At 64.0% G+C, this 21,613-nt stretch overlaps 1 protein-coding gene across 1 annotated transcript; it reads right to left on the minus strand.

Moving 5' to 3' along the window:
* Positions 1-3,579: 3,579 nt before the first annotated feature.
* Positions 3,580-12,108, minus strand: CRYBG2 (crystallin beta-gamma domain containing 2). Its single transcript, XM_065650687.1, has 19 exons — positions 9,850-12,108; positions 9,378-9,422; positions 9,170-9,288; positions 8,783-8,939; positions 8,550-8,689; positions 8,349-8,475; positions 7,727-7,762; positions 7,521-7,648; positions 7,211-7,337; positions 6,800-6,942; positions 6,592-6,718; positions 6,463-6,495; positions 6,236-6,348; positions 5,950-6,079; positions 5,572-5,711; positions 4,926-5,049; positions 4,654-4,812; positions 4,119-4,278; positions 3,580-3,991 (listed from the first exon to the last, which is right to left on the minus strand). The coding sequence occupies exons 1-19, from the start codon at positions 12,106-12,108 to the stop codon at positions 3,903-3,905; spliced, it is 4,356 nt and encodes a 1,451-aa protein (XP_065506759.1). The 3' UTR covers positions 3,580-3,902.
* Positions 12,109-21,613: the final 9,505 nt, after the last annotated feature.

Genomic DNA, 21,613 nt, shown 5'->3' on the forward strand with positions numbered 1-21,613 from the left:
TGGGGACAGTGATGCTATTTGGAGTAGCTCTCAGGATGGTTTTTTCCTGTGCATTTGTGCTCGTTTTGCTCACAAACTCCACACAGCTGTAACCTCCATGGGGTGTATTTACCTCCCGGGAGTCCCGCTCTGTGGCTGGGGAAACCAAGCAAACCCCCTCATAGTGCAAAAGTGTTTGTGAGGGGGTGGAGCAAGGTGTTGGGGTCCCATCCCTGGCCCTGTCCTGGCTCCGGAGGGACCCGAGGAATGTGACCAGCATGGGGGCTGGTTCACAGGGGGACATGGAGCCCCTTTTCCCGCAGACAGGGCACTGCTCGTCGCTATGGTCCCCGATCGCAGGCATAACACGCAATCGGGAAGGACCAAAACACCAGCGACACTGGTCCTGCGCAGCCAGGGCAGGAGGATTCACGCAGACTCCTTAATTTGGAAGGTGCCGATCTTCAGAGAGGGAAGGAAGCCGCCCTGAAATCACCATCCTGGTTGTGTTGGATTTCACACACTGACTGCAGCCTTGCGACAGCTGCGGGGGAATGAGGGGTCAGGGGTCTCTTCTCCTCCTCCCCTTTGCTCCCAACTCTCCTGCTTCCTCACAGTGACCTGAGAGGCACTGACCACCCCCCAGCTTCTCCTTCTGTCCCCCCCTTTCTAAAAGCCCAAAGCTGGAAACAGGGCTGTGACATGAGGGAGAGCTCACTTTGCTTCCCGCCTTGGGAAAACCCCAAAGCCAATGGTAACTCTGTGTGTGGGGGGAAGGAGAAGCTGCTGGGGGAAGGGGAGGCTGCGTGTCCACTCCAGGGAAAGGACTGTGAGGGTGCTGGGGGGGTTTCCACCCCCTGCTGCTCTCTGCTCTGCTTTGGAGTCCTCACTGACTCTCAAGATCATTGAGTCCAACCGTTCCCCCAGAGCTGATGCTCTGGCAGAAGTGACTTTGCTTGGGCTGCGGTGGGAGCTTGCACTCCTTGGCGTGGTGGTCCAGCCCGCCACAGTTGTAGCATCTGCCAGAGCGGGGAGGAAAAGAGATTAAAGGAGGATAAATAAAATGAGGTGGGATGTTGTTGTGGATGTGCCTGGGACTCATCTGGCTTCACAGCCAGAGCTGGGCTTAAAATCAAAGAATCATTTTGGTTGGAAGAGAAGCTCATCGAGTCCAACCGTTCTCCACCCCCGGCACTGCCCCATGTCCTGAGAACCTCATGTCCGTCTGTCCAGCCCCTCCAGGGATGGTGACTCCAGCACTGCCCTGGGCAGCCTGTTCCAATGCCCCACAGCCCTTTGGGGAAGAAATTGTTCCCCAGATCCAACCTCAACCTCCCCTGGCGCAACTTGAGGCCGTTTCCTCTCATCCTGTCACTTGCTCCATTTTATTGCTGACTCTCTTCTTTTCTTTTCCAGCCCTTTGGCCGAGCAGAGGTGAACCCAACAACCGCCCTCTCCACCACCACGCGCGGCCCCCCACGCAGCCTGAGCCCGCCCTGTGCCAGCCCCCCGCTCCTGTCCCTCGCCCTGGCTCTGGCCGCAGCTTTCGCCCTGCGCCTGCGCTGAGCCCGGGGACCCCCCGAGATGCCACCCCCAGGACGGCACCCGCTGCCCCAGCGCCTCACAGCACGGAGGACCAGCTCCGTCCTTCTCCCCCCTCACCCTTCAGCCTCAAAACCGCACCCTGGAGCCTCCCCGGGTTCGGGTTTGCTGCGGGGCCTTAGGAAATAAAGTGCGGGTGTAGAGGCCTCTGGGTCGTCTCTGCTGCAGGTTTGCTAACCGGGGGGGGCGGTCCCCAGCACCCCGGGACCTTCAAAGCCTGAGCCCTGCGGGGGAGATCGGGGCTCTCCCGAGGCCTCGAGTTACCGGAGGCCTCGAGTTACCGGAGGCCCCGGGCCCGGCCCTGAGGCCCGGCCCCGGGCGAACGCCCGGGGACGGGCCTCAGGGCCGGGCCCGGGGCCCAGCGCCACCCACAGGCCGGGCGGACCCCCCCAACTGATCCCCGACCAATCCGGTGCTGCCAAATTCCCCGCTAGTAGCCAATCACGGCCTGGTAGGGGGTATATAAGGGCGGGTGAGGGGGTGTGGCACTTCCTGTCAGGCGCGGCCGTGGGGTGGATGGGGCGGGTGCGTGTTATGTGGGTGGAGCTGTATGGAGGGGATTTTCACACTGTAACGTCCCTACCTGCCCGGCCGCGCTGAGATTGTGTGTTTTGATAGTCCCTCCTCGGCTTCCGAGCGCCTCAGCGGTGCCACAGCCCAGGGGTTGGACTGGGCGAGCTCTGAAGGTCCCTTCAACCCAAACTACTCTATGATTTGATGAAGCATCTGGAATGTTGTGTCCAGTTGTGGGCCCCTCAGCTCCAGAAGGACAGGGAACTGCTGGAGAGAGTCCAGCGCAGCCACGAAGATGCTGAAGGGAGTGGAGCATCTCCCGTGTGAGGAAAGGCTGAGGAGCTGGGGCTCTGAGCTGGAGAAGAGGAGACTGAGGGGTGACTCATTCATGGGGATCAACATGGAAAGGGGGAGTGTCAGGAGGATGGAGCCAGGCTCTTCTGGGTGACAGCCAGTGACAGGACAAGGGGCAATGGGTGCAAACTGGAACACAGGAGGTTCCACTTGAATATGAGAAGAAACTTGTTCCCGGTGAGGGTGCCAGAGCCTGGCCCAGGCTGCCCAGGGAGGTTGTGGAGTCTCCTTCTCTGCAGACATTCCAACCCGCCTGGACACCTTCCTGTGTAACCTCATCTGGGTGTTCCTGCTCCGGCGGGGGATTGCACTGGATGAGCTTTCGAGGGCCCTTCCAACCCCTGACATTCTGGGATTCTGTGTGATTCTGTGACGGCTGTTTCCACAAGCCAGAGCAGTCGCTGGAGACACCTGATTGAAGGACCTTGGTGCACCCAAATCTGCCGAGGAAACCTCCTGGGGAGACACGGCGCTGCCCGAACAGCACCGTTTTGCCGCGGGGTTGATCAGCGGTAGCTGCCCAAACACGGTGACTCTCCCTGAACTGGGCTCAACCTGCTCAGCAAACCGGGCCCTCGCCAGCAGCCTCTTCTCTCCCCAGCAGTGAGGACAGACAAGAAGCTCTTGATGTCTCCATGTGTGGGATTTCTCACCCCACGTCCCCTCTGGCTCTGAGTCACGTTCCGAGGGAGCTCTTGCCCTCACCCAGGTGAAGGAGACTGTCCCGGGGACATCAAAGATGAGTGACGTGGGCTGTGACGCAGCTCTGCGGCGTGGGCACCAAACACCGCGGACGCAGAGCTCACCGGGGGTGACACGGCTGGAACACCCCGAGCAGGATGGGTTCCCCCTGGTTCTCAGGGGGTCACAGCTTGGTCTGCGCCCCCTCCTCAAACCCCAGGTCCCCGGTGCTGCCCGTGGGCTGTGAGCACTAGAGGGCACCGGGATTCCACCCTGGGAGCAGGATCAGGCCCTCTGTGCAGGGCTGGGGGGGTGGAAGGTGTGAGCCCCCCTGGAATAGGGGCTGCCAGGCTGTGGCCGGTGCAAGGACAAGGACACCAACCACCCAGAGCTGGCCCAGGCGAGTGGGGCCATATCTTACACACGTACATAAATACAGTTCGGGGGGGACGCTGGTGGGGAAGGGGCTCTGCCACTCTCCGGAGGTTCGTGTCCATGGGGGTCCCTCGTGAGCGACATATGGGGCCCCCCAGGAGGGAGATGGGGGGTTCCCTCGTGGTGCAGGGGATCGTGATGGTGACGGTGATGCTGATGGTAACGGTGACAGGGATGGTGGTGATGACGGTGACAAGGATGGTGATGGTGGGAATCCTTCACCCCCGCACCCAGGGCTGTGGGGTGTTTGGGGTCCGACGTGCGTGGGGCAGGAGACGGCAAGGTGTCCCCGTCCTGCCCTGTGGCACTTCTGGATGCGAGGGCCGCGTGTCCCCCCCTCATAGCACCTGTATGTCCCAGATCTGTGTGGGTCTTTCCTCAGCCACGTCCCAAACGATGGCGTGGTCCCGGTCGTAGGATCGGCCGCCTGCGGAGCGAGGGGAGGGTTTGAGGGGCACAGACCTCGCTCCTGATGGCGGTGAGGAGGTGGGTGCCCCATCTCACGGCCAAACACGGTGTTTTGGGGTTTCTTGGGAACGGTGCTGAGGCCTCACCCTTTACATCGAGGACCATGTCCTCGAACATCTGGCTGTGGATCCGTCCCTGAGAATCGATGCTCCAGGTCTGACGTGGCATCCGGGTCTCGGACCACAGCACGGCCTTCGCGCCCTTCCCGGCCGGCCCAATGACCTGCAGGCTCATGTTGGGGGCCACCTGCAAGGAGCAGTGGTGGCCGGGTCAGCCCAGTCCCCTCCAACACCTGGAGCAAAGGCTGGGAGCTCCAAGGGGTTTCCCTGTAAACGCAGCTGCTTCTGGGATGGGACACGGAAAAACCTCTTGGCAAGAGGTGAGGATGATTAGGGTGATGAAAACCCCTCTGGGGAGACAGAAATGCTTTCAGGTCTCCAGAGGAGACTCAGGGAGGAGACAATCAACTGGTCTTTGGGGACAAGGCTGAGGGCAGATGCTGGGAAAACCTGTTAGAAGCCCTCGAAGGTGGCTGTGGGGTGGGGAGTACCCAGCCGCAGTCCTTCCAGGGGCTCCCCCGGCCCCTCCACAGCCCCAGCTGTCACACACATGAGCCCTGACCTGGTTTTTGATCAGCCCATCCTCGTAGTACCAGACGGAGCTGCTCTGCTCGCCGAGGCCGGACACCACCACGCGTCCCGCTTTCATGTCCTCCACATCGTCGGGGACTGAGAGGTAGAGCTCCAGCTCCCTGCTCCTGATGCGGAAATAAATCCGTCTCTGGAAAGAGAGAAACTTTTTTTTTCACCAAAAAAAAAGCCCTGCTGCCTGCATCGCTGGCCCTATGTGCTGTGGTTTTGGGGTTCACCCAGCGTCCCCATCCCAGTGCTCACCTGGCGGATGGGGTAGAGGGATCCCACGTGCTGGATCCCGCTGTACGTCAGCCAGTTGGTGATTTCGGTGCAGTCCAGCAGCCACTGGCGCCCGCGGAAGTCACCGTGTTCGCACAGCACCCAGCTGAGGGGACGGGATGGGTGGGACAATATGGGGTAGGATGGAATGGATGGGATGGGATGGGATAGGATGGGATGGGATGGGATAGGATAGGATGGGATAGGATGGGGTGGGATAGGATGGGGTAGGAGAGGATGGGATGATGTGGGATGGGATGGATGAGATGGAAGAGGATGGGATGGGACAATATGGAATGGGAGAGGAGAGAATGGGATAGATGGCATGGGATGAGATGGGATGGGATGAGATGGGATGAATGGGACAATGTGGGATAGGATAGAAGGGGTGAGATGGGATGGGATGAGATGGGACGGAATGGGATAATGTGGGATAGGATAGAATGGGTGGGATGGAATGGGAGAGGACAGAATGGGATGGGGATGGGATAAAACAGGATGGATTGGATTAATATAGGATAGGATGAGGTGGGATGGGGTGGGATGGGATGGGATGGGCAGACCACAGTCACCCCCTCGAGCAGGCAGATGCCACCCAGCAGCTGGGGCAGGACCAGGGCTCACTTACATCCCGCCTTTGACGCGCACGGACAGCACGTGGTTGTTGAACCCCTCGGCCTGGAGACTCCGCACTTCGCTGTTCAGCTCAATCTCCTTCCCCTCGAAACACTCCAGCCCGTGCAGGAAGATGGAGGGCTCTGAGAAAAACTGCAGGACGAGGGGAGAGGCACCGGGGGGGTAAGCGGGAGGAGCGAGTGCCCGTGGGTGCAGAAGGGCTGGAGAGGCAGCACCGTGGGAGGGGAAAAAGGAGGTTCCTGGGGGGGTTTCTGCCCCAGCGCTGGTGGGAAGGGAAGGGAAGGGAAGGGAAGGGAAGGGAAGGGAAGGGAAGGGAAGGGAAGGGAAGGGAAGGGAAGGGAAGGGAAGGGAAGGGAAGGCTGGTACCCACCACCGGGACCTTCTTCAGGGAGCGGATGGCGGTGGAGGAGAGGCAGCCCATGGCGCTGAGCGTGGGGTACTCGCCCTCGGACAGCACGTGCTGCTCGCCAGCGAAGGCCTGGCCGTCGAACAGGATCCAGCTGGTGGGAGGAGCGTGCAGGGGCTGATGGGGCTGTTGTGGGGGGATCCATCCCTCCTGCAGCCCCCCAGGACCCCTGTCCCACCCTCCCTCCTGGGGACACCCTGTGGGGCTGCTGGCCGGGGTGGTGTCCCCGTCCCCAGCCAGGACACCCTACCTGCCCCCGCGGACTCTGCAGGAGCGTGGGAGGAAGGCGGCGGGCAGGGTGTCCTGGTCCTCCTCGAAGGAGACGTGATCCCCCAAGAAGTCGGGCTCTGAGAACAGCAGGATCTGGGGAGGGGGAGCAGAGGGGCTCGGTGAGGCGGGACAAAGCATCGTCACCACCCCGCAAGGAGCCGTGTCCCCCGGGGGGGCATGTCCCCGTCCCCATCCACCACTCCTGACCTTGGAGACGAAGTGGAGGTTGTGTTCCCCGACCTGCAAGCAGACAGAGCGGGGCTGGTTGGGGTCTCATCGCAGCCTGGCCCCCACCAGCCCCACAGGGCGAAGCGGGGGTGTCCCCGGTGCTCTCACCTGCAGGATGGGCTGCACCGAGGCGATGCGGCAATCCCCCGCACCCCAGTCTTCGCAGTTGCGGTACACCCCCTTCTCCAGGACGTACTGCTCACCCGAGAAGTTGGTGCCCTCGTAGGCCACCCACCTGCCAGGAAAACATGGGTGCTGGCTCAGCGCCCCCCCCGTCCATCCCCCTGCCCCCCTTGTCCCCTGTCCCCATGCTCACACGCCGCTCAGCACATGGATGGACTGGGTGACGGTGCCGTAGCCGGCCAGCTGAGTGTCGGGCAGCGCCTCGCTCAGCTCCACGCTCCCACCCTCCTCGAAGTCCATGGCCTCGAAAAGGACCAGCGCCGGGTCGGAGAAATCCTGCGGGGAGAAGGAGCCCCCCCGAGGCCCTCGGTCTGTCAGGGGAAGGGACCGCGAGCCGGGTGCTCTCTGTGCCCGCAGCCGGGGTCCGGGACCCCAGGGAGGGCAGGAGCGGCTCTGGGTTCCCAGACCTCTGCGTGTGGGGAGTTTGGGGGTCTCAGGCCATGCCCGGCTCCCTTTGGGGGATGAGGATGGGGTGGGCCCTGGGGGGTTGGCTGTCCCTGCCCGCACTGGCTCTGTCCCCGAGCGATGCCGCCACCACCCTCACCGTCCGTATCAGCCGCAAGGACACCAGCTCGTCGCCGTAGCCACCCCAGTGCCTCCAGTCCGGGTACTCCCCTTCCTCCAGCAGGTACTGGTGGCCACGGAAACCCTCCTTCTCGTAGCCGACCCAGCTGCGGCACAGGCAGACGTGTCAGTGAGGGCTCCGGGGGATTTCCACGTGCCAGGGGACACGGGGACATCATCCACACCTCTCCGGTGCCACCCTCCCCCCCGAGCTGCCCGTGGCCACCCCGGAGCTGTCCCAGGGGTGACCGTCACCTTCCCAGTCGTTTTGCCCACCCCATGCCACTCACCAGCCACCCAGGACGCGCAGGGAGCCCACGGTGGCCAGTGCTGGCCCGGGCAGGCGCTTCAAGTCGTAGATGTCTCGGCTGATGGTGAAGCTGCGGCCCTGGAAACCTGTGGCCTCATAGATCAGCACCTGTGGGGACGGGGCGGGTGAGCGCGGTCCCACGGCCGCCCCGGCCCCACGGCACCGCTGGGGCTGGTCGGTGCTCACCTGCGGCTCCCCAGGCCTCTCCACAACCGGGCAGCCCTGGAAGGAGAAGGAGACCCGGTGAGGCTGTGGTGGCAGGAGGGGACGGTGCAGGAGCATCCGATCGCCCCCTTTAAAGCCTGAGCTGGTTTTGGGTTTTTCTTCATTCAAGAACAAGCTCTTTTGGGCTTTATTTTATAATCACAGAACCATTTTGGTTGGAAAAGCCCCTCAAGCTCATCAAGTCCAACCATTCCCCCAGCCCTGGCACTGCCCCGTGTCCTGAGAACCTCATGTCCGTCTGTCCAACCCTCCAGGGACGGTGACTCCAGCACTGCCCTGGGCAGCCTGTTCCAATGCCCCACAGCCCTTTGGGGAAGAAATTGTTCCCCAGATCCAACCTCAACCTCCCCTGGCGCAACTTGAGGCCATTTCCTCTGGTCTTTCACTTGTCACTTGCTACATTTTATTGCTTTCCTTCACCACCAACCCACAGGAGCACTTCCCAGAGCCACGCTCGGCACATTTCCACACCAAGCTCTCACTGGTGTGAACTGGGAGGCACTGGGAGATGCTCTCGCCAGGGCTGGACATGGCCCCAGCACCCCAGTAACACCCCAGTAACGCCCCAGTAACCAGCACTCACCAGCCTGATGGGGTGCATGGAGCAGATGGATGGGTCCTTCGCTCCCCAAGCCTTTAAATTGGGGTACCCGCCCGGCTCCAGAACGTAGGGGTCATCGTCAAAGAAAGGCTTGGAGTAAACCAGCCACCTGTGAAGATGGGGAAAGCATCTCACCTGCTCCAGCCCGTGCCGGAGCCCACCCAGCCCCACGGACACACTCACAATCCTGAGTGGACGATGATGGAGGCGGCGGTGAGCGCCTGGCCCCGCGTCCGCGTGTCCTCAGCCGAGTCGGTGAACTTCAGCCGGGCGCCTTCGCCGTTCTCCTCGGTAAACAGGCTGATCTCGGGGGTGCGGTAATCCTGGCGCGGGGCAGAGCCGCGTTACGGGGGGTCTGGTACCCCCTGCGTGGGGGCGCGGGGGGCGCGGGATGCTCAGGGGGTCCCTGCGCTCACCCGTACGACCCTCTTGAAGGAGCCGATGCGGAAGGGCCGGTTGCCGCGGGGCTCCCCGCTCTGCCCGTACGCCGTCCAGGGGTTGTCGATCTCCACGTCCCCCTCGGCCAAAACGCACTTGCGCCCGTGGAACCGCGGCTTTTCGTACATCACCCACCTGCGAGCGGGGTGGGAGCAAATTATTGGGGGAAAAAAATCCTGGTTTTACCCGCAGCCGTCGGGAGCCTGGGGGCAGAGTGTGGGTGGGGATGTCCTGTCAATCCTGTCACCGCCGCAGGATCGCAGCCGCTCTCATTAGCGCTGGCAAGACGGTCACTCGCCATCCCCGGCACAGGCGGCCCCGGCTGAGCCCTCTCGCCATGTCCTCGCCCTGTCACCGTCCCCTACCCGCCTCGGATGACCCTGATGGAGATGGTGTGCGAGAGCTCCCAGGACGTGGCATCAGGGACGTCGCCCCAAATCTCCCGTTTCTGGCCCACGAATCCGGCCTCGGAGAAGAGGATGATCTGGGAGGGGTGACACAGGGGACAGGTGCTACCACACTGCGCCCTGTCCCCCCCGGCCAGCCCAGCCCGGCTCCCCATGCTCCCTGTACCTTGCCAGGTCTCGTGTTGATCTTGAAGCCGTCCTTGTTCTCCTGCTGTGGACACCCGAGGGGACATGAGGAGCACGGAGGGACATCGGCTGCACCAGCCATCTTCCCGCAGCCCAAAGAAGCCGCAGCCGCAACCTCGCGTCTGGTGTTTGCTGCTCCCTCCCACCGCCCCGAGCAGCCACACCTCGAGCATTCCTGCACCGTGGGGACCTGCCTCCCGTCACCCGCCCCGGGACCTCCTGTCACCACCCCGGGACCCTCCCATCATCCGTGGTGCCACCCGCCCATCACTTGAGCTGGTACCCTTCTGTCACCTGCCCTGGTACCCTCTGTCACCCATCCCAGTACCCTCCGTCGCCCATCCTGGTACCTCCCGCCACCCATCGCAGCACCCTCCTGTTGCACCGGGGGCTGTCACCCCATGTCCCCTCTGATGGGGAGCACTCTGGGGGTTCAGCCCCCCATCACTCACCAGGACATCTGCAGGGCACAGGGCCATGACACTCTCTGGCTCTTCAGTGACAAGAGGGACGCAGCCGGCACTCGGGGCCTCCAGCACCGCCATCTCAGGGACGGGGTGGTCACCAGGTCCCAGCCCGTTGTGGTCCCTGGGGGTGGGCAATCCCGTGTCCCCCCCATCCCTGCCGGGCAGCTCGAGCGGGGCGGCGCTGGGGGCCATGAAGCGGCTGTAGAGCACGCTGTTGTCCAGGCGGGAGTACGGCTTGAGCTCGTCGGCCGCGGCCGCCCGGTGCTCCAAAAAGTGGGAGAGCAGCGCCATGCCCTTGAGGACATTCCCTCGGAAGAGGACGCTCCGCTCGGACAAACCCCCGGCTGCCGCTTTGGCCTTTTCCTCCGCTCCCGCCTGCCTCAGTTTCCCCAGGAGCGAGTTCCCCTCTGCCCGGCTGTCACTGGCCGCGCTGTCCCCAGGTGTCCCACGGAGGGTCCTCGCCAGCGCCCGCTCCTCGGGGCTCAGGTAGGGGTTCTCGATCTCCATCTCCTCCTCGGGGCTCTCGTCCCGCCGCCCCGCCGGTCCCCGCGCCAGCAGCTCGCGCAGGGCCTCGGGCAGGGAGATGGGGGCCCGGGGGGCCACCCGGTCCTCGTGGATGGGGGGCAGAGCAGCACAGCGGCCAAGCGACGACGGCCGGGGCTGCCGCGGGGTCTTGGGCGCCTTCCGCATCTCTGAGGGCTCCATGTTGCGGAGCGTGTCCACGAAGATCTCCATGTCCACCAGCAGCTCGGGGTCCTCCTCGGTGGCATCCGGGGGGCTCTCGGCTGGGGGGTCAGGGGCTGGGGGCTTGGCAGGGGTGTCTGGGCTGGTCTCGGGCTCTCGTGTTGTTCCCTGGGGGTTCCCCGTCGTTTCACCCCCGTCCAACTCAACCTCAGCCTTTGGAGGCGCTGGTGCTTTGGGTGAAGGCTCTGGAGCATCACTCCCCTCCGAGTAGGGGTTTTCGGGAGTGACACCAGGACCATCACTCCCCTCTGAGGAGGGGTTTTCAGAGGTGGCAGCAGGACCATCACTCCTCTCCAAGGAGGGGTTTTCGGGAGTGACACCAGGACCATCACTCCCCTCTGAGGAGGGGTTTTCAGAGGTGGCAGCAGGACCATCACTCCCCTCCAAGGAGGGGTTTTTGGAGGTGGCACCAGGACCATCACTCCCCTCCAAGGAAGGGGTTTCGGAGGCGGCACCAGGATCATTGCTCCCCTCCAAGGAGGGGGTTTCAGGGGTGACACTGGCTCCTGGGGGGCTGTCTGTCCTTGTTGGTGTCACTGAAATGCTGTTGTCCCCGTCTGCCGTGCTTCCCTCTCCCGCGTCACCCGGACCAGCCTGGCTGCCAGCATCCTCCAAGGGACACTGCGGGGAGCTGGTTATACTGGTTTGCGGGTCCCCCAGCCTGTCGCCATCTCCCAGGGTTGCATTCACTGGCGTGGCTGCGGCTTGTGGCAAGTGTTTCTCCCCGGGGGATCCCTCGGCGGTGCCCGGTGAGCTCTCGCTGCCCGCTGTGTCCCCAGCGAAGCCACCACCATCCTGCCCGCAGCTCTCCCGCGGCGACGGGGCCGTAGTGGCACTGGCAGTGTCATGGGTCCCGTTTTGGGTTTCCCTTCCCTCCACCAGCCCCGGCTCTGTCCCGGCGGTGTCCCTGCCTGTCCGCAGCACGGTGACATGCCTGGCCCTGGGCACGGCAGGGACGCAGCCACGCTCGGCCACACACGGGGCACCGGGACCGGCACCGGGACCCCCCGCGGGACACTCAGGGGGTCGGATGGGGAGCAGGGTGCCGTGCACGTAGCTCTCCCTGTGCACGGGCGCACCCACCGATGGGGAGATGCCACCGCTGCTGGCACCGGTCCCCACCTTCCCCCTCTCGTCCTGCCGCCGGGGCTTCTGTGCCGGGGAATACACCTGTGAGAAGATGGGGCCGTGGGCGGTGAAGTCCTTGAGGAGGCTGATGGAGGATGAGGAGCGTTCCCGGTGGGTCAGGGTGGTGGGGCCGGATCCCGTCTGCTCCACGATCTCCCTCTCCCAGGCCTGCAGCAGGAGGGAGACACGGGAGGGACTCCCCTCCCGGCCCCGCGCGCTCCCCGTCTTCTCCAGCCGCCGCGACACCAGCGAGACCTTCTGGAAGCGGGACCTGCCCTCGGTCCCTGGTGTGCTCGGCACCGCTTGCTTCATGCTCAGCTCAGCGCTGGAGACAAAGCCCCTGGACTTGGTGTGCCGGAACGGTGAATCCATGCTGGGGGGCCGGGGAGCCGGGGCTGCTGCTCCGTAACGTCCCGCACCACCGGGCTCGGCCCCCGCGGATGCTGGGGAGCTGCAGGGAGAGGAGGAGACACTGGGAGGGCTGAGCAGAAACCACCTGCAGGAACCAGCCCCGGAGCCCGAGCCAGTCCCTGCGACACCCCAGACCTGCCGGTGGTCCTGCAGGGCATTTTGGGATGTCCTATGAGCACAGGAGATGGTTTTGAGGGCTGTCTGCAATTCTTGGGGTGCTCACGGCAACCCTCCTGGCACACACAGACCCCTCCAACGCTTGTGCATCCAGCAGAGATGCTGGGGAGCTCCGCAATGGAACCGAGGTGGCTCCGGCAGAGCCCGGCGCAGCGCGGCTGAGCGTGCAGGATGCGGCCGGGCTGTGCCCCGAGCTGCGGGGTGAGTCAGGAGGGCGGCCGGGCTGCGCCGAGTCAGCAAACACAGCAAACAAACAAGCCCAGAAAACAACAGGGAAGCAAAAGGGCCCGGCCGGGGCAGCCGTGGGGTTCGCAGGAGGAGGTGGGGACCTGAGCAGCAGCTTCCCTTGTCCCTTCCTTGTTGCTGTTGGGAAACACGGGATGGCTCCAGCCACCTCTGCAGCCCCATCGGCAGGAGATAACGAGCTGCACTAATCACCTGCCACTCGCACCCTGATCCAGGCTCCCATCCCTGGATGCCCCATCCCTGGAGACATCCCAGGCCAGGCTGGACGGGGCTCTGAGCAGCCTGAGCTGGTGCAGATGTCCCTGCTCATGGCAGGGGGGGCACTGGGGGAGCTTTGAAGGTCCTTCAACCCAAACAGTTGGATGACTCTGTGATGAAGCTGGTACCCAGCACTCAGCCCCTGTGCCCGCTGCTGCGGGGTGGGCATCGCTGTGGTCCCTGGGGCGCAGGGCAGGGGACAGGGCAGGGGACAGGGCAGGGGACAGGGCCACCTGCGCCACCCCAGCTTTGGAGGGGATGCTGATGCTGTGCCGTGGCCGAGTCCCTGCCCCAGGAGGGTTTTATTGCTGGGTTGGGGCTGGGGAAGCTGCTGACGCAGCAGGTGCTGGGCAGGGAGCTGGGAGTGGGGCGGCATCTCCCCAGGTCCCAATTAGGAGCTGTGCAGTGTCAGAGAATCATAGACTAGTTCGGGTTGAAGGGACCTTCAAAGGTCCCCCAGTGCCACCCCTGCCATGAGCAGGGACATCTTCACCAGCTCAGGTTGCTCAGAGCCCCGTCCAGCCTGGGCAACAGCAGGGACGGGGCTTTGGGCTCAGCCTAAAGACAGGCTGAGTTTCAGGTGTCCCAGGCGGAGACGGGGCCACCTCCCTGCACACCCCAGGGGGCTGGGATCCCCAGGGGACACCTTGGGAGAGACCCTCATCCTGCACCACCTGGGGCTGGGTCCCCTCCAACCCTGTCACCTCCCAATGGCTCCAGTTCCTAAGGGGGCCCTGGGGGGCAGGGGCAGGCAGGAAAGCGCTGGGTACAGGCAGCTGCCTGCCCCTTCTGCCTGCCCGCCACGCACCCTCCGTGTCTGGCTCTCCCCGGCCCGGCAGGTCTTTCCAGTACAGATAGGAAGGGTTGGTGTCATCTTCCAGGAGGTGATGAGACCTTGTCTGGGACAGCCAGCGTGGCTCCAGGCTGGGACCAGCCTGGCTGGGGCCACACATCTGCATTAGGAAAGCCTCATCTGCATTGGGAAAGCCACAGCTGGATCAGCAAAGCCACAGCTGGATCCCCAGGCTCACAGCACCCACCAGTGGAAGAAGGATGGGTGCGTGCCACAGTGGGGAGAAAAAGCTGCCTAAATGCACTGGGGACAAGCCAGGTGTCAGAGCAAACGGCCAAGGCAGGGTCAGGCTGGAGGGATCCCCAGTGCCCCGAGCCGGGGACTCTGCGGTGGCACATGGGGACCCCCGTGCTGGGGACGCTCCTGCCAGGGCAGCGCAGTTTGCATAGGGACGTGTCCCCTCTCTGCCCTGCAATGTGTCCGTCCCTGGTACCCGGTTGCACCCTAGGATTGCTCCAGTGCTGGTTTCTCAAGCACTTGCTGGCGGTGCCCAGTCCCGCCGTGCCCATGGCCCTGGGGTGGCACTGGGATGGGGACACCAGCTCTGTGTCACACGGGGCTCTGGGGGGAGGTGGGAGCTGCTGACTCAACATCACAGCTGCCTCTTGGCCGGAGCTCGATTTCCAAAGATCTCCACGTATGTCGCTCCCATCCCAGCCCTGCAGCTGGATCCGGCATCCAGTGCCACCCTGGGCCACCCAGTGCCACCCTGGGCCACCCAGTGACCCACCGGCCCTGGGGAAGGAGTTCACCCTGGGGCCCTGTGCTGCCTCAGCACCCCGATTTCACTACACTATTTCCTACCACAACAGTAGGTCAGGTTCACAAGGACATGAAGACACAGCTCCTGCCATCCCTGCCCGCCAGGACACGTCTCCCACTGGTGTTGCCACACCAGGGCACCTAGCACGGCTAATTAATACCCCCCGGCCAAGCCAAACCAACCTGCTCAGCTCTTTTGCTGCCTCCCGTCATCCCAAAAGGCCACCCAGCACCCAACCTGGGTCTCCCAGCACCCAAGTAAAAGGCACAAGGTGCCGTTTAGTATTCAGAAGGGACAAGGGGACCAAGGGCAGCGGCTGTGGCTGCCTTTGAGACGGTGACCACGGGTTAAGCCGAGCCTGGGGCCACGCCAGGCTGAGCCCCATGGCCGCGGGGTGCGAGCGGACCTGCCGCTTCCAGGAAAATCAGGGATTTGGGTTGGGCGGCTGCTCGTGGGCTGGGGGTCACAAGGAGGGCAGGGGAGCCGCCATCGCCCCTCGCTGCCCTTGTCCCCCTGCTGAGCTGTGTCACCAGCAGCCACGTGCTCTGCGGGGAGGAGGGGACAGGGGTGACGGGGGAGCCCCGCTGTCCCCCCCGCCTGCATCACGAGGCCACTGGAGTTGGAGGAACCCCAGCTTTACTGGTGGCCCTGGGGACACACTTTGGTGGCAGGAGTGGGGTTACAACCCCAGCAGCCCCCCCAGATTCAGGGACTGAAGGCGAGAGGGGCAGAGCCGGGCTCAGCCCCACCTCCCCTCCCTGTCCCCCCTCCCTGGCCAGTTCCAATACCCATCCCAGCTGAACAGGGACCCATCCCAGTCCCCGCCAAGCCGGGGCGTGGGTCCCAGCACTGGGCAGCCCCCACGAGTGGCAGCCAGGACAGGTGCACCGGTGCTCTCCAGCTGGAAGCCGCCCTCCCCACCAGCACCCTGCAAGCCAGGCTGGCCCGGGCAGCACCCGGTGCTGGGGGATTCCCCACCCTGCACCCCCATGTACCTGCCAGCCGAGGGTCCCAGCGGGGAGCGGGGTGCCGTGCCGTGCCGAGCGGGAACCGGGGTGCTGCTCCCTGCACGCCGCGGCTGGGCGGACCGGCAGAGTCACCCGGGGAGCACCCAGCCCTGAGCACCCAGCCCTGAGCACCCAGCCCTGGCGCAGCGGAGGTTTGGCATTCCTCAGGTGCTGACAGCCGGGGAGCCGGTCAGGCTGGTTCCCCAGCACCCAGCTCCGCCGTTTACTCCGACTCAGCAGCGCCCGGAGGGAGCCTGGACAGACTGGGTGGCTCTGAGCCTCCCCCAGACCCCTGCCTGGACACCGTCTCCCTGCCACCCATCTCGGTGAGGGTGATGGTGACCTTGGAGGGAATGGCACTGACCGGCTTTGTCACCAGCTGGGGCACCGCATCAGCCGAGCCATGGGGCTGAGGGGCCTCAACACACTGCAGACCCCAGGGCTGTGATCGCACCTGGATTCATTAGTTGAGGAAGGGTCCCACGTGGAGCCCCCTGCACTGCAGCGCATTCCTGGGAAGCTCCCGCTGTGGGGGGGCTCCAGGTCTGGGAGAACTGCGGCTCTTGAGGGGCTTGGGGACACAGGAACACAGGGCCCTTACCCAGCTGGGCTTGGGGTGACAGCAGAGCCAGCACCAGCCCTGTACCCCCGCCCTGCCCTCTGCTCCTCGCCAGCACCCATGGGTGCCCCAGCGGGGTGCCAGCCTCGCCCTGGGGCCACCACTCCCAGCTGCCAGGAGTCTCCTCGGCCACCACTGGCCCAGCACAAGTGGACACTGTTGGGCTCCGGTTGGGCTGCCAGGGAAACTGAGGCAGAGCCGAGCTGCCTCTGCACCTTCACCAGCAGCGCCGGGATCCGAAGCTGGTGAACGGGCTGGAGCACAAGTGTGATGGGAGCGGCTGAGGGAGCTGGGGGTTCAGCTGGAGAACAGGAGCTGAGGGGAGACCTTCTGATCTCTGACCTGCCTGAAAGGAGCTTGGAGCCAGGGGGGTCGGGCTCTGCTCCCCAGGAACAAGCGCCAGGACCAGAGGAAACGGCCTCAAGTTGCGCCAGGGGAGGTTGAGGTTGGATCTGGGGAACAATTTCTTCCCCAAAGGGCTGTGGGGCATTGGAACAGGCTGCCCAGGGCAGTGCTGGAGTCACCATCCCTGGAGGGGTTGGACAGACGGAGATGAGGTTCTCAGGACATGGGGCAGTGCCAGGGCTGGGGAAACAGTTGGACTCAGTGATCTTGGGGGTCTTTTCCAACCAAAACGATTCTCTGTGTGTGTACGTGCCCAAGCAACCGAGTCAGCCGGCTGTGGCTCTGCGGGAAGCGGCTCTGCCGGGGCTGGCCGGGGAGGGTTTAGTCAGCACTGGGGAGGGTCCTCCCTGGGGCAAACCAGCTCCCCAGGCACTGGGGGAACTGGAGGGACACTGGGATGAGCCTGGGCCTTGAGTCATAGTGTGCAAAGGGAGGGATGAGGTGTGGGGCAGACTGTGGGGACGGGCTCAGCCACAGCAGCCAGGAGGGGACTTGAGGCTGGAGGGAGCCCCGCAGCATCTGGGGGTGTCCGAGGGTGCCACAGGGGGGTCCCTGCTGTCACCATCCCTCCAGCCAGGGGGAAATGGGAAAGTGACACAGAGAATGGGAAAAAGGGAAGGGAAAGGAAGGGAAAGGAAGGGAAGGGAAGGGAAGGGAAGGGAAGGGAAGGGAAGGGAAGGGAAGGGAAGGGAAGGGAAGGGAAGGGAAGGGAAGAGCTGTATCAGCTGCAGGCAGAGCTCACCCAGGGTGAACACTGGGTGTCCCCACCCTGTCCCTATGGAACAGGCACCTGGAGGGTGCTGCTCTGGCCACATCTGCAATGAGTTTCCAGATCTCAGCACTGGGGAAGGGTGGTGTCGGCTGCAGCTGCCGGCATCTGGAGGTGATGGGCTGTGGATGAACCAGCCAGCCCGGCTTCCCCAGGGTCACCCTGCCTGTGACTTTGGGTGCAGGGAGGTCTCTAGCACCCTGAGAGGGAGGAAAACTCCCTTTGCCATCCCACCAGTGAGAGGAAGATGATGCAGGCGGGCGGGTGGATGCTTTGGGAGGTGAGATTTAGCCACAGGAGGAGAGGCTCTGCCCCCTCTCCTCCACACCATGGCCCCCCCAGAGCAATTTTCTCTCCCCCTGCCTGGGTTTGCTCTTGTGGGGAACAAGGCTTGGAGCAGGATGGGGGGATTGAAGGGGCAGGGGAAGGATGGCGAGCCCTGGTCTGCTGGAGGCCGCTGCCTCGGAGGAATATCTCGTTCAGCTATCGATTTCCCTTTATCAGCGAGCAGGAATATGTATGGAGCTGAAATCCTGATCAATCCTCACTCTGCAGCCCATCGATCAGCTGCTGCCCAAGGGCTTTTATGGAAGGGGAGCTGGGGGTGCAAAGACAAGCTGCTGAATTTGGGCAGGCCAGGACTGCCTCTGCCTGTCTTTACTCCCTCCTGCCTTATCCAAAAGGCAGGGAAGCTGCGGGGAAGCCTAGGCAGTATCCCAGCACCAGCAGCATCCCAGCACCGGCAGCATCCCAGCACCAGCAGCATCCCCGTGGGTCACCCCCTGGCAAGTCACCTGCAGAAACGTTCCTCACCCTCTCTCCTCCAGTGCCGATGCCCCGGGGAGCCCCATTTCTGATGGCAGTGGGATGGCCATGCTCCATCCCCACCATGGGCACCCCGAACCCAGAGGTGTGCAGCACCCACTGACACCCCAGAGGTGGAAAGCAGCCCCAGGCAGGCGTTTTTGGCGGTGTTGGGAGGGGGATGCCTGGTCAAGCGCTTCCTTGGGAGCACACCTGTGTCTCCGGTAGGCTGATGCACCCCCAGTCCTGTGTCCCCAGCACTGGGAGTTACCAGAGTGTTCCTCGGTCCCAGCCAGGCTTGTTGGAGGCAAGGGGTGAGTGGGGGACGCGGGGGGCCAGCAAGGGGGAGGAGCGGCTCTGTGGCCTCCATTATTGATTGCTTCATAGCCAAAGGTCAGCGGCGAGCGTGCAAGGACAGGGAGGAGGGAGGCGAGTAGCTCCGGGACGCGAGGGGCTGGCTGCCAGTGCCATGGGGGACAAGTGCCGGCCATGGAGAGCACAGGCCACCAAGCTGGCGTGGGGAGCCTGGCGTGGGTTGCCCTTGCACAGCCACCCACTGGCCACAGATCCCCATTGTACCTCAGTTTCTCCACCAGCAGCTCGGGAGGCAAGGCTGTGGTGCGGCGGTGTCAGCAGCGCCCTGGGCTGCGCTGGGGGCTGCAGGGGGACCAGTGTGGGTGGGAGGGAGGTGGGTGATGTGGGGGCTGGAGGAGGTTTGTGTGTGTCTGTGGGATGGGCAGGGAATGGGCTCAGCTCTCCCCAATGGGGACTCGGAGGCTGGTTTTGAGCAGGTCTCTACCTTCCCGATGGGCAGGTGGTGACGGTGGCAGTGCTGGGAGATGGCACTGGAGCCACAACCCCCATAACACCATTCCCAGTGCCCTTCAGCTCCCCGGGACCAGCCCCTCGTGGGCTCTGCAGCACGTTGAGGGCACCAAACCACATCTCTGCCAAAGCTATGACCCATGTCTCCAGGATCTGTGCACCCCCTGGGCCTCATCCTGCTGGGACAGGACCTGGCCACAGACAGGCAGCCCCCAGGCAGCACCGCATTGCCTGTGCAGGGGTCTGCGATGCCAAATTATGGGCAGCACTGCCGGCACTGGGCTCCGGCACAGCTCTGCCTGCCCTCACCACGGCTGTGCCGGGAGAGGGAAGATTTACAGGCTGTCATAGCCAGGGCCAGAGGTCAGCAGGGGTCAGAAAGTCCATTTCGGAGAGGTCACTGTCCACTTCTTTCAATCTAATGAAGCCATTATTTGTGAAAGCGGCCGCTTTGCTGGCTATTCCCTTGAAGCCGAGCAGGGCACAGCGACCGGCTCTGAAAGAACAGGAAGGAGTCCCCTTCCCTTTCACATTTGCCATTCAACAGGCCCCAAAAAACAAATACACCACACACAGAAATATGACATGGGACTATCACCGCTGCAGGGCTGTGTCACCGCGGCCAGGGAAAATGAGGTTGAGAGGTAAAGAAAAGCTGCATGGAAGTGCCGTGCTCAGGGATGTGGCTGTGTCACTTGGACGGAAAGTCACTGAGGATAGGCAGAAATTGGGAGATGCTGAGAAAGTTGCTGCTAAGTTTAAACAGAATAGGGTGTCGCTGGGGGCTGCCAATCCCTCCCCTCACTCAGGAAGGGGCTGGCGGGAGGAAGCTGATGCACAGTGATGGATTATTTTTGGAAGGATTCGTTTTGGAGAAAGCAAGGGCTGATTCCTCACCACATCCTTCTCCCACACCCCTGCTCATCTCCTGCCCCGCTGCAGGGAGTCCTGCCTGCACAGGGACACAGTCCTCAGGCTGTGTGGGTGCTGGCATCAAGGTGTCCCCTCTGGGGATGGAAGGGACAGAGCCATTTCTCAGGGCTACTCTACAAACCCTGGCCTTAGCGCCAGGAACTTGTTCAGGTGCCTCTTATCCCCCATGAGTGCGCTGGGATCGCTCGTGGGGTTTTTTGCAGAAGCGTGGGAGTGGAATGCACAGGCAGCTAACTGCACCCTCCCCAAATGCCGGGTGAAAGGAGGGAAACGGAGAAGGAGACGGGCTGGGAGGAGGGATGAACCGAGAGGAAAGGAGCGACTTGGAGGGGTCTCCTGCAAGTCTTGGGGTTTTTTTCCCTCCTTCTTTCCTCCCGCAAACAAGAGGAGGACCCGCGGCCCTGGCCCTCGCTGGCCAGGAGAGGGGGCCAGATGCGCCCCGGCTCCCGCAGCCACCGGGACGGTCCCGCAGCGCATCCCCCCGCGGGCTGCGGGTGCCGGCAGGGAGAGGGGGAGCGTGAAGGTGAGCGAATGTGAACACGCATCGTGGTTTCCCTCTCGCCAAGACTGTCCCCAGCCCGGCGTCCCCCTCCCGTTCCTGCTGGAGCAGGAGTGGGATCCCTGGAAGCCCCCAGCCAGACTCCGCTCTCCTCTGGCGCAGACGTGGGGCTGCTCCTCGGCTTTAGGGACTTGACTCAAGACTGATGTTGCAAACAAGAGACCAGAGGAGTTTTCACCCCCACTTCATCTGTCTCCGTTAAAACTAGCATAAAGATGAGGTGACACCCTGTGAATGTCACGGAATTATTAATGCTGCTGCAGGCACCTTCTACTCCACCCGAGCCCCACGGGACCCTGGTTCACTTCCGCTGCGGGAGCTGGCAGAGCCCTGGGGCATGGCAGTGGGGGCAGGTTTGGGGACATCTCTGCCCCAGCCCCGGCCGCCTCCTCCCGAAGGCTTATCCCTCTCCCTGCCCTGGGGGTACCCGTCCAAAAACCACCCTCCTCCTCCTCTTCCTCCTCCACCACCACCCTAGGCCCGCGGGTGGGGTCTGTGGGACTGCTCAGCTGTGCGGGGAAGGGGCAACGCGGAGCCCCCGGGTGTGGGGAGTCTTGGCGTGGGGTGTGCGGAGCAGGAGGAGGAGGAAGGGCAGGAGGAGGAGGAAGAGCAGGAGGAGGAGGAAGGGCAGGAGGAGGAAGGCAGCGCCCAGGACCCTGGACAGGGGCGCGCGTTCAGCACCACGGCCAGCGCCGGCGGCCCCGGGGGTTTCGTGCGTGGCCGCCCCACGCGGGACGTTACCGGCAGCACCGGGCCGGGCCGAGGGGACCTCCCGGGTGGCACCACGGTCCCCAGCGCGCCCAACCGCCGCACGGTGCCACCCCCCCACTCCGCTCAATGGCACCACGCGAGAGGCGTCCCGCGTGGGGTAGCCGCGTTCGGTTCAAATGTCCCCCCCGGCTCAACCCTGCGGCGGGGCACGGGGGTCACTGTCAGCTCACCCCAGTTTGGGGGCGGTGGCGGGGGCTCCCCCACGCACACCCCACAGCGCCCGGGAGGGGCGGCGGGCGGCGCTGTGCCCCCACGGGCCGGGGCATTGTCCGCCCGCCGGAAATGGAGCCGCTGGTCACTCGCCCTTTGTTCCCGCCCGGCCCAGGGGGCGACGGGTCCCCCCGCCCCCGCCGCGCCCCCCCCTCCACCGGCACCGCCTCGGCACCGCTCCGCCGCTGGCGGGAGGGCAGCCTGTGCCGCCGGGCCGGGGGGCCACGGCCACGGCGGGGACACGGCCACGGGGGTGCACGTCCCACT

Source organism: Caloenas nicobarica, chromosome 23 (genome assembly GCF_036013445.1).
Source record: "Caloenas nicobarica isolate bCalNic1 chromosome 23, bCalNic1.hap1, whole genome shotgun sequence".
NCBI classification, from domain to species: domain Eukaryota; kingdom Metazoa; phylum Chordata; class Aves; order Columbiformes; family Columbidae; genus Caloenas; species Caloenas nicobarica.

What these genes read in the sequence shown, in the direction of transcription:
- CRYBG2 (XM_065650687.1), bottom strand. Translation starts at nt 12,108, where the DNA reads ATGGATTCACCGTTCCGGCACACCAAGTCCAGGGGCTTTGTCTCCAGC. An exon ending in ATCCATGTGCTGAGCGGCGT is followed by an intron (nt 6,719 to 6,799) that starts GTGAGCATGGGG and finishes TTTTCCTGGCAG; the next exon opens with GTGGGTGGCCTACGAGGGCA. An exon ending in ATGGGCTGATCAAAAACCAG is followed by an intron (nt 4,279 to 4,653) that starts GTCAGGGCTCAT and finishes TGCTCCTTGCAG; the next exon opens with GTGGCCCCCAACATGAGCCT.